The sequence below is a fragment of the Parus major genome, chromosome 3 (genome assembly GCF_001522545.3).
Source record: "Parus major isolate Abel chromosome 3, Parus_major1.1, whole genome shotgun sequence".
NCBI classification, from domain to species: Eukaryota; Metazoa; Chordata; class Aves; order Passeriformes; family Paridae; genus Parus; species Parus major.
The window spans coordinates 34995341-35008016 of NC_031770.1; the positions used below are offsets into that span (position 1 = coordinate 34995341).

Genomic DNA, 12676 nt, shown 5'->3' on the forward strand with positions numbered 1-12676 from the left:
GCTTTCCTACTCTTCTTTAGTTGGGCATCGCCCTTTTTGTGACCAATAAACAGTTCTCAGATATAAATTTGCCTCATGTGGCTAAATTCCATCCTAGATCATCTGTTTTAAAACAACCCCTTGCAGTTCCCCCTTAGTGGAACGTGACATGCTTGGAGGAGATTCTTCATGAGTCCTGAACCAGAGTGATTGTTAAATAGCAGCGTTCCAGGAGAAGTTTGGTGATTAAGGGGAAAGAACATGTTGAACAGGGATTAACAGGGCCTTGAGAAGGCAAATACCATACTGAAATTAAGATCAAGAGGTGAATTCACAAGAGCTGAAGTAATCCTTTTTGCTCTCTTTCCTGTGGGTTGGTGTGTCCCTGGGTGACATAGTAGGTACTTGGTTCTTTTCTGAGCTTTGCTTCTATGATAAAAGTGGAAGCTGAAAAGAATTGGAGAGGTATGAGCGCAGTCCAAAATTTGTAAAATACATCCTAGGAAGACAGACTGAATAAATTGGATTGGTTCAGCTTAAAATAAAACTGTGAAGTCAGAATGTGAACATTGCAGTCCTCAAGTGCCTAAAAAGGTTGTTGAAAAGAAAAAGATAAGACAAAAAAAATGGAATTGGATTACAAAAGATAAAGATGGGATTTAGAGGAAGGCAGAAAGTTGTTGAGGAAAACAAAATTCCCTCTGTGGCATGTTGTGACTAAGATTGTCTTTTTGATGTGTTCAGGGAGTGGCAGTTGTATTTTCAGCCTCAGTGAAAAGAGATTTGCTCAGGAAATTGCTTGCATAACTGAAAGCAGTAATGGTAATTCATGTGTAGCTCTCAGTGTTCATGCAAGTGTTGGCTGTGGCTTACCAATATAGAGCCCAACATATAGCTGGGGGCTTGCAGGGGGAGGGTCTTTGGGGGTCTTTTTAACTAAACATCAAAGGAATCAAAACCCTTTTGGCAAGACATCTTGATACAGTATGTCCACTTAAATCACTTCTTTCCCTGTTACCTGACATGCCAAAGCCCATGGACTGTGCATGGGCCATGTTAGTAAAAACCCAATATATGAGGAAGGGGACTGGGTGCTTTGAGGTGGCTGCTTCCATAAGGAGAGGGGCAGAAAGCCTTTCCACAGCAAAGGCATGAAATTGAAGACAGAGGCATATTGAGGCACAATAGTGTGGAGAGGAAGACCTTCCTTTATCCTTGGCTTGTCCCCAAACTCAGGCTCTTCAGTTGACACAGCTTTTCAAACCATGTAACTCCTTTCTCTGATGAGAGCTAGGAAAAGCAGGCCAATTCTCTTCTGTGGATCCAGCACAAAGAATTAGTTTTAAGCTTCTGATGGATGCTCCTATATAGCTTCTATAGCTCCTGTAATGATATAGGCCCTCTGGGATTTGACTTTGTCTATTTAATCTATTATCTATTTATCTGTTTAGTTTGTTTTCTAGACTTCTCTTCATTAAGAGCCAAGGCTTAGGCAATCATACTGGCCTCCTGTGCTTTCCCTATGGTTTTAGAGCCAATGACTTATTTTTGCAGCACAAGGAAGGGATCACATATCTTCAGATTAAAAGAGACAGCTAGGTGGAGGGGAGAAAGAGGTTTTTCAAGTGCCATAAGGGATTCAAAAATGTTGATATGTGCTCACACATCTTTTGGCTCAGACCAGCTCTTCATGGGGGCTGGTCTGGGTTCCTGTTCCATTGCAGCTAACCAGATCCATTGGCAATCAGCTGCAGTTAGTACTGCTGCTTCCAGACCTGCTTGCTTCTTGCTGGGCTAACAACTTTGCTTTCTCAGTAACATTACTGTGGTTTAAATAGCAATTCCATTTTTAACGAATTTTGCAAAAAAAGAGGGAATATACCGTATGAATATATAATAGCATGTGAATAGTACTAAAGAAGCTACAGTGATAGAAATAACTGTTTCCCTCAGGCCATCTGCATCTGTGGACAAACATCTGCAAATTGGAGTAATAGCTGTGTTCACAGGAGGTAAATATTGGTTAGGACAGTATGATCTTTATTTATTTTTTTTTAAGCAAGATAATAAATTCAAGCATTCAGCACTGGCATTGATGCCAAAAATGTCCCTTAGGAAAGTCTGTGGTTGCTTCTATTCCCTTACATCTCTCAGAGGCTCAGGCTATTCATAGAGAAAGCTGATACACGGTAATTGGTTATCTCACAGCACGCCCTTCTGCAAGAGAGCCCTCAGGTACAAGTGGCAGGGTGCCAGCATAAGCTGTGAATGAGAAATTAAGTGTTAAACAAAATCCCCTCAGAGGATTTTCATGAATAAGACCCACAGTACTTTGCTGTCATTATGGCTGACACTTTATCTTCACAAAAAGAAATTAACATTTTCATCAATAAAGGAATCCAAACTCTAGCTGAGATGTAATTCAGTTCAGTTCCTTTAGCGTGTCTAGCACTTCATTAAGTAAAAACAGGCAGCAGAGTCCAGTGAAAAGAAATTTGATTCATTCAGGATGAAGTCAGTGGTAGTGAGCAGTGTTCACTGACACGGGGTGTGGGCCCAGAGTCTTCCTTAGAGCATGAAATGTTAAGTTATTGTTCAGCAGCAGCACTGGAGCTCCTAACCAGCCCTTTCATCATAGTCAATTAAGGGATGCAAACGCCACGCTGCAGAGAATTGGGCTTCTGTTTGCCAGATCATCATTTAGTGTTGTGGTTCTAGAGAAGGCAGCTGAGCCTGTTGAACCACTGTATGATGAAACCAAACTGGCCAGTGCAAGCCAGTGAAATTCAGGAAGACTATACAGTCTCTTCCTGTCTATTTAGTATAGACAGGAAAAGTAAGGAATAACGTTTTCATGGTTTTCAGTGATTCATCGTTGAATTAAGTGGAAGACTGCTGAGAAAGTAAATAACCAGGGAATCCTAATGAATATGTGTCAGAGTATGAGCCTCATGGTTCATTCTAATTTTTTTCGGCACCAATGGTTTTCACAGATTTACCCCAGATGTACACTAATTTAGTGTTTATCCTCACCTAGCAAAAATAAGTGAATGGCCTTCTTAATGTATTTGGACATTTCTTGATAGACTTAATTGCCACCTGCTACAACAAGGTGGTAGTTTCTAGTGTAATTCCATCTAAAATTGTCAAAAAAGTTCTTATCAGCAAAAAAATTCTTTTGAAGAGTATACATGCCTGTAAAACCAAAAACCACCAAAAACTGAATTGATTATGACAGACTAAAGGTTTTAACTTTACACTTTGGGAGTAGAAAGTAGGTATTTTGATTGCATTACTGCAATACATATAACCCCGTCTTCTTTACTCTGCAGAAATAGTCTTTGATTATAATAGCTACTTTCAAAGAAAAAATACATATTTTAGTAGTTTCAGGTTGGCAGCATGAATAAAATTTGAGAAAAAAGGCTGCCAAACTGAACTATGTGTTTGGAGATATTAATGAATATATTTTCAGAGTTACTTGTGACATTAAAAAACTTTATCACCTAGGTCCTTCTATAAATTTATAAATTGTTATGTGATGCTGAATTTTTGAACCCTGGTAGCCAACACAGCTAAATTCTGGGAAAAAATTTCCTGTGAGGCATTAGGTATTTCAAACCCAGGAAGGAAATTCTTTAGCCCAGGACTCAGGACTGATATTTTTCATGTAATGAATTGGAGGGGCGGGGAAGGCTGGAATGCGAACTATGAGGATGGAAAACATTTAGTCACTCTTGGAATGATATGAATGTTTTTACAGGAAGCTTAAGTAAACACACATGCTGCTGCTTAGTAGGCTGCAGTTAACTTTTTTGGACAGTAGACAAAATTTAAACAAGCATGCAGACTCGAATGAAAGGCTGTTGAGCAGCACACCCTTCAGGCCCAGTTTTGAGCCAGCTATCACTTAGAACATTAGGTAAAAAGTCAGACAACTGTTTGGTTGGGATATTTTTCCTTGTTTTGTTTTTTTTTTTATGGTAAATGCTTGAATGCTCTGATTTTGAGTTTCTTTTAATCAGTCGATGCTGGTTTCATAGGAGCAAAACATCTTACATCTTTTAAGGGTGTAGTCTGTGTTATGAATTACTACAGAAGAGGGAGCTATTTCACTTTCCCCAGACATGGGCATGTTCTTTATTATTCACACTGGAGATCTTTCTCCTTGTTTAGAACATGATTTTTTTTATTCTTTTTTATTTTTCCCCCAGAAGACTTTTTCATTTTATGAAAACAAAAGAGGTGTTGGACATCCTAGAATCCTATTCTGTTGAGCTTATTCAGAAGAAATGTTGTGCAGAGTTAAAAGCGTAGAATGCAATAGGTACTTCCCTACTTACAAGCAATTATGTAAAACCATGAAGTAGCTATTTTCCTCTCATAATATTACTGAAAGTATGAAACAAAACCTTTTTGGAGTTAAAATATTGCATTCCAAATGAAACAAAGCAAAGAAGATTGCTTTTCATGTAATAATAATAATAAAAACACTTTGCTGAGAGGTGAAGCCTGCGTAATGTATTAACTTAAAGGAGAACAAAAAAATGAGACTGATTAAAGTTGGTTGTGGCTCTTAGAAACACCTGGAAGAAATTTTGCTTCTTGAATAAAAAAGCTAGTTTTTAAGTCACGAAGTAGATTCAGAGAGGTAGTGTTAGGCAAATGTACTTATTTTATAAAAGGAAGGTAATCAGTTCTTGGCAGAAGCATACAGAAATCATCAGAAATTGAAATGTTTATCTTTTGATTTCAGTTCCTTGATTAGGATTCATCAAGGATATTGCTGCTTTCACTGGAAATGTCCTGAGTTTATATGAAAGTTAAATTCATGGAGTCATGCAAGTCAAAAAGGACCACCAGAGATTTTTCTAGTCCTGTCTCCTGCTCCAAGCAGGTCCACTGACAGACACAAGGTCAGGGCCTGGTCCCAGTTAAATTTTGAGTATTTTGAAGGAAGGAGACCACACAAATCTCTATGACTATGTCATAGTTTGATGACCAATGTGGTTTAAAAGGAAGATCAAAACAGCTTTTATCAAGTTGTCATTTCCCATTTTATGCTTGTGTTTGCTGCCTCTCATCCTAGCCTGGAGTCACCTCCAAGATTAGCCAGGCCTTGTTGTCTTTGTACCCTCGGGTTAAGGAGTGATGGACAGCAGTAGAATGCCCCCTGACCCTCCTTCCCCAGGCTGAGCAAGCCCTGCTTTGTCTCAGCCTGTCCTCATGTGCCACCTCTCCAGCCCCAGCTCAGTGGCCTTGTGATGTCCTTCTGATGTCCTTGTGATGTCCTTGCTCAGGTGTGTCCATATTTCTCTTCTGCTGCGAAGCCCAAAGCTGGACACTACTCCAGCTCTAGGCTTCCAAGTGCTGAATGGAGGGAAACCATCACTTCCTTGTACCTGCAGGCTCTCCTTCTGCTGGTGCAGGTCCCTCTTGTCCTTCATACAAACCAAAACTGAACTCCTGATTTGTCTTTTCAGTAGAGCAGTTACATGTAATCCCTCTTTGCTTTCTGATACAAACTCTATGGCCAGAGTTCAGGTTTTGAATTAAGACTATGATAGGAAGCTGGGTATAATTTTTCATTCTGGTTCCACACTTCAGAAGGATTTTATTTAGTTAGTTAGTTACCTTTTATGTAATTTAAATAATTATGATTAAATCTTCAGTGAATGGTTTGGTTTTTTACATGCAGATAAACAGTAGACGTCAACAAGATTGCAATAAATTGTAAATTATCCCTCTTTTTTTTTCCTTTAATTGTTTTCCAAAATTTCAGCAGTCAATGATATATTTCAGTTTTCATTCTCTTTCTTGTTTTTTTAAAATAACTGATCAAATTGTGAGTATAATAAAATTGTAATCAAGAGAAACAAATTTTACCTGATCTCACTGAAACATGGGTGCACCAATTTCTTTCCATATCTGAATACTTGAGTAGTATCTTAGTACCTCAATACTCATCAAAGTATAACAAATAAAAGGCACAGTACTAGACCAGATTGTCCATCCTGTGTTCTTGTGTGTTTATAGTAGTTCACATTGTTAACAGAAGAAAATATCTGCTCTTTCTGCTACAAGCTGTCCCACATCTCTCAGGAGAAGTGGGAGGTCTCAAAAATCAAAAGAGAGGTGTGTAGGGATTGGTTTTGCTCATATTACAAAAGTATCCTAGACTGAAAAAAATCAGTGAAAATACTATTCCACGTTGATATTTTCTTCCTTTTTTTCCCCACAACCACTTTTTGTGTTGGTACTGTTAATATAGGACCTTAAGGACAAAGCTGGCTCCAGATATTACTTGAATGTCATCTTTCTTTCACCATGAATGCAGTTTGATTTCAAGTTGGAATGATAAGATGCAGGGTATGATCACATATTGTAGTATTTTTCAATGGACTAGTCAGACTGAAGGTCCACCAGCAGGTGAAATATCTGCTGTTGATTTTAAAATTGTTGAAGTTGTTTCCAAGTAAATGACATTGTAAAAAATTAATTCAAATATTTTTATAAACCTCATAGCAGGCAAATTAATAATCTGCACCAAATTTCAGCAGAGAAGGTATCAGAGAGGATATAGGGAAGCATGGTGTTCTAGTAAGAATCTGCCTTTATATATAAGCACTTGGTATCAAAAGCAAGCAAAATCTGTGGTCCATTAAATAATACATTGTTTTCATCCAGACTCTCTTCAATCCCCTTCTCTTTATTTTCTTCCCTCTTTCTTTCTATGGTATAGTTGTATTGTTGGTAAAGCACACAGGCAGAAACTGCAGCCCTTTTCCCAGCCATTGTCTGTGCATTTGTGCACTGGATCTTCCTTCAGCCGTTTCTACCAAGAGCAGCAGTGAAAGCCCAGCTCAGATCGTGTGGTGGTACATGCTTTTTCAAGCTTAGCTACTGCTTGCCTATTCAAATAGCCAGAAGTCTGGCAGAGCAGATCTGGCTTTATTTGTTGAGTCTTGTCTAGTGAAGTGAAAAGGCCTGAATTTATTCTTTTTTTTTCCTGGCTGCATTTTTGCTCATGTGGGGGTAGGGAACGAAATTATTTCTTTTGTCCTCTGCTTGCAGCTCATTGAGAAGCAGGCATGCATATAAAATTACTGTATCTCGAGGCTTACCTTTAGGGAGGGAAGGGAGAAAGAAACAGATTTGTAAGCTTGACTGGAAACACTGAGGATGCTGAAAGAAGGTCCAAAAGTGGAAGGTAACAGAATAATAAAACACAATGAATAGAGGACAAACTTTTCAAGCTAATACAACAAAAGTTTAATTTCATTTTTATGAAATTATGAAAAAAATTTTTATATGAAATACCATGTTACTGTGTGTATCAAAGGCACAAAAATTGTGTGCATGTGCCCAAGGCAAGGGAGCATCAAAATACAGATGTTTAGTTTTTGAAAGTCACTAAAAATTATACAACAAAGATAGGTAGGTAGATGGATGGATGGGTGTTAGACAAATAGATAGACAGACAGATTGATTTATGAATGGTTTTCCTAGATGTTAAATTACACCTGCAATTACAGGGCACTTACCTTGAGGGGTAGACTGTAATGATGGGGAGTAAAATACAATCCCCTTTCTCTCTAGCTTTTAGTTCACACCCAAGTGGATCAATGAATACTAACTAACGTGCATCTAACTTTCAGTAAAGTTTTGTAGGCTTTTTTTTACTGATATGTTCCACCCCACATCTGCAATCAGGTGGTAAAGCTGCAGTCTCCTTCAGTTCTCCAGCTTGTGTTACTGTCAGTGAATTTTGCCCTGGGCGGCAGTAACGATTCATATGATTTTTACTGGTTTTAGCTACCTGTGAGCACAAGCTTTGCTGTGGCCTATTTGTCATTTGAAATATAAGGTTTGTGGTGGCTGAGCAGTAACCTGCATGTAGCTTCAGGGAATCTCTTGCATTCTGGCCTTATGCATGTTTAGGATATTTTGATTCGAGAACGGAGTGATGCTAAAAATCAGTTTAGTTGCAGAACTAATTTATATACTCAGAGGCCTAAACAGCCAGGATTAATTAATGGCATTTATCATGTTTTTGGTATATATTGGTATATTGCTTTATGTCCATGACTCCTAAACTAATGGTTTGGTGAAGTTGTAAATGTTAAGTATTAGCCATGAATGTGATTTAGCCAGATAACTACATGAATATGGAAACAGCTACAAAGAGTTCATTTAGACTAAAAGAAGTCTAGTTTGGAAATCCATTTTGAAGTACTTTGCTCATTGTGGCTATTCTTCTACACTGCACATGTGAATTCAGAGCTGTGAAATGAAGAATTGAAGGAAAATAATCCTTTGACCTCCAAACTTTTTATATTAAATACCTACCAAAAAACAAAAGGGGGAGAAAAATTTTTATTTAAATAAGAAGATATTTGAGGGATCTAGAGAGACATGATGCTATTATGCAGACTTCCAGTTTGTGCATGAACAAGGCTGTTGGCGCTGTTCTATATATTTTTTAAACGTATTGCTACTTTTCTACTAGAAATTATACAGAATTTGAGTGTTACTCAGCAAATGCATAATCTGAACCATGACCTCTGAGATAAGTTTGAAGTTATCTAACTTAATTGTAGTGTCTTTAATGCAGTTTCTTCATTCCAAACTCTAGTTAGCTGACCTAATTTTTAAAGGATTTAAAATGTTCATCAGCTGCATAAACTGTTGTGCTGGGAAGAGCAAGGCTGGAGAGAAGCTATGAAAGCTGAAAACTGTGAAAGACAATGAAAGCAGAAAAGTTCATTCTTGTAATAGGATAATTTTCAGTTGACTGGAAGGGAAGGCATGGGTGCAAAAGCTGCCTGCTGGAATGTAGCCAATAGGCACAGAAATCAGTATTTTGTTTAACAGTGTACACTTCTAACAACTTACTGTACATTGAGTGGTATTTTGCCCTTACTCTGAAAGTAAAGACTAGCTGCCTATAGGTAAAAATGGCAAAATCTGCTGTCTGAGGATGAAAAATGGCAATATGTGGCCACCTCCATTCCATATAATTTCTCTATATTTTCACAATTTATCACTTTGGAAGGCTTTTTATATGTAATTTTGTATAAATCTTCATTTTTTGAGATGGGGAAGCAGAGTACACTTAAACATTTCAAGCACTAAAATGAAAACTCACAGTTCTTTAAATCAGGCAATTTCTGTTTCCTGAACATTTTGTATAATGTTAATAATGCTCATAACTGAATTCATTGATTCTTCAGTGCCTGAGTTCTATGAAGGACACAAGATAGGCAAAATTAGTCTCAGAGAGCAAAAAGTTGTTCAAGAAAAGATAGGTATTGCTTTTGTTCTGTGTCCTGGTTCATGATGGTCATTTTGAGGTTTCTTATTATTTCTGTAAGTCTCTGGATTTTGTTTTATTCTAAAAATTTTCTATACTACAGTGCATTAATATTTCTTTCTACCCTATGTATCAAAACAAATTTCATACTCCAGCATTTTTAAATGGTGTCAAAAAGTAAGTATTATGCTGTTGCTATATAACTTAAAATTGGCAATAATCTCCTCAACCTCAGAAAGCATAATCTGGGACTGCAAAGAATACTGTGAGAAGTGATGTTTTCAATAAATAACCATGTTAAATGTTTTCCAGAGATCTTTCACATGCAGTGCATCTTACATTCCCTTTTGGTGTTCAGAGTCTCTTCTGCTATAAATGTCAGTAGAGGTGATGTTATTCACACAGAGAAGGATTTGACTTCTGAGTTCCATGTTTGATGTGCAGCTTGGTGGTATCAATCAGTTCAGCCTTAGAGAAACTGTTCAGTTTCTAAAGCAAAAAAATCTGCATGAAGTTTTGATTAAACACTTCTGGAGAAAAGTGGGCAAAAGAAATATTTTGCATTAGTTTGAAACTGCATGTGCAAGAAACCTGATCTCATAGTAAAAAAAAAAAAAAAAAGTGGTATTTTTTTCTATTTCAATGCTTCAAAAATTTTCTGCAGCTTCATGCTGGTTTTGTTGAGTGTATATCACTTTGAAGCAAAGTCTGTTTATCGAATTGTTTCTAAAGTACCAAGAATATTCATCAGAAACAAAAGTAATTCAAATTACTCTCTTTACTGTTACATTGTGTATGGATTTTTGTGAACATAATTAAAATATTCAAGAATCTCAAATCTTGTTTGTTTTTTTTCTTATCCCCAGAACCAACATATATCACAATAGGTCCACCTACCTGTGAGGTTTTGGTGAACTGCACTTTGACTGAAAAAGACTGTATCTACAGCTTCAAACTGGACCAAAATGGTTGTCGCATTTGTCAGTGCAAAACTAGTGAGTATGCAGAAATATGGTGGCTTCTACCTTTTATATCAAGCTATACATGAAAATGGTAGTATGCTGGCTTTTTTCCATTCCTAATGTTGATTATATGTTGTGTTAGTGTGTGTGCTTTATAGTTGTTCATCTTAAAGAATTGGTTCCTGATTTCTGACATTGTTTGTTTGCTTAAAATGTGTTTGGAGGAAAATGCAGTGTTTGATTCTTGAGGTCAAAAATTACCAGCTAGCTAGAAAAGTTAATAATTTGGGACCTAATATTCATATAGATGTTGAGAAGTCTTATGAGAATCCAAATTTCATTTTTCTCTTTAAAGAATTTTAAGAGCATCTAGGTTTCTGCACTTCAAAAGCTCCTATTGCTAAACAGCCTATTTTCAACTTAGCTTTTTTGGTCAAAATTCAGATTTTGAGGATAAATGTTTGAAATTATATGCTTGGGAGTGGGTGATTGTATATATACAATTATTTCCATATTTATATTTCTATAACATATCCTTATATTTATTTTATATACATAAATAATAGTTAGCATTTTTGCAGGCTTTAACACCTGTTTCTTCTGAAAGGAAAAACACTGTGCCTTGTGACAACTTTGTGTGTATCAAGAAAAATGTATTTTCTATATGTGTTTCCTTAAGACTCGAGTGGTTACAGGTGAAATATAAAGCCATATCGGGTTGGTTTTTGGAACTGGCCGACAAAGGACACCTGTGGAGTACTAATCTCAGCTGCAGGATGCATCTCTGTGGCTGTCAGCCCAACCTAGGAGTGGGTTTAAACTCTCTATATATGTAAAGTCTATATATATGTATAATGTTATTGTAGTTTTTCAACTTTCTTGCAGCCTCTAAAGTATTACTTCATCCTCTTCTTTTGGTTTCAGTCCACTCATTCTCAGCCACTTTCTAAACCAATATGACTATTGTAGGGGTCTCAAGTAGAAATGGTCAAAATAAAATTCTTAAGTAGTGCAAACTAAAGAGCTTTATGAATGGATTGGTGTTGGAGAGGACATCTTAACAAAAGTAAATATATGGCAAGCTATAGCATTACCATGGCAATACAGAAACAATACCTTTGATTACAAATTGTATTCATGGAAGGACGACTTTCCTTAGGTTACATCCAAGCTATCACATACTTGTCTTACTTAGTTCTTCCTAAGGAAAACATTAGAATTGTTAAGGTCTCCTTTTAATGCTGTAATTTGATTTTCCTTCTCCTTCTGTTATTGTTAAACTGACTGGGGAGCTTGACAGAAACAAGACATACTTGGCAAATTTCATCATCCATCCCTGTGTATGCAGTCCTTCCCTCCAGCTTGGTGCACTGGAGACACACCTCTCCAAAGGATGATTTCTTTTGTCCTAGGTTACCAGATTGCATATGGACACAAACCACATCTCAGGATGTTCTTGTTTACAGTATTTCTGATTAAATAGTGCATAAGAACCTATTCAGGGGAAATTTTCTCTTGCCAGATTTGCTTGAAATTTTCTTCATTATACAGTAGCAAACTGTCTGGAGCAAAGTTAATAGCATCATTTGTCATCTCTCTTTTTCAGTTAAATAATGTGACTAGTAGATTGCTTAAAAATCTCAGTCATTTAGAAAGAGGAGAACTTTATTTTCTAAGGAAGTGAAGAAAAATAACAGCTTGGAAATCATCATTTGGTGGTTATCAATCAAAATGACAAAAATTGGATTTTTCTGTCAAGTAATGTCTGTCACTTGCAAGGCTCTCCTCTGGACAAAAGAGTGTGTGAGAAATGAGAAGAGAGGAGTCTTAGGTCAAATGTACTGAAAATGTACTCTGCTAGCTCTCCGTGTTTTGAAATCCTGTGTACTTTAATGTTCAAACCCGTTCAGTTGCATCTTGGTTCTCTTAAGAACATCAGAACATGTGTTGCCTTTAGCTCATGTAGACTCATGTGGGCTTTTGGGAACATCATTATCTTTATACGGCATCCACTTGCTTTTTTTGCTGGTCTAAGCTGCTCAACAGAGTCAAATTAACTGCCTCAGTAAGGAAGCCCCTGTGCCCACACTAACATTTGGAGTCGTCATATCCTAATTCTACTAATCTGTTTCAAATAAAGTTTAATTTTTTGTTAATTTATCTTTATATAGCTCTGCTGAAGTTTTGTTATACTTCAGTTATTTCAGCTGAAATAAAAGCAAAATGATGAAGTGGAAGAACATAGAGTGAAGGTGTAATTTGCTCTTCTTTATTACCTTCATTTACATTCATATTGCCAGAAATAAGTACAACAGGTTTATTTGGAATAATTATGTAAGTACAGTATAATGAAACTTGTTTGGTTCTTCATTGTAATTTAGTTTAAGTCTATCCTGCTTGGTTCAAGCCAACTACAGAATGA

At 36.8% G+C, this 12676-nt stretch overlaps 1 protein-coding gene across 5 annotated transcripts in view; it reads left to right on the plus strand.

Annotated features, from left to right (window-relative positions):
• Positions 1 to 12676, plus strand: part of CRIM1 (cysteine rich transmembrane BMP regulator 1) — a 174767-nt gene that overhangs the window by 130088 nt on the left and 32003 nt on the right. For all 5 annotated transcript variants that reach the window (XM_015621639.2, XM_033512620.1, XM_015621642.3 and 2 more), the window contains one exon: positions 10159 to 10287. In XM_015621639.2, coding sequence (XP_015477125.1) covers positions 10159 to 10287 — 129 coding nt within the window. The remainder of the gene's footprint in view (positions 1 to 10158; positions 10288 to 12676) is intronic.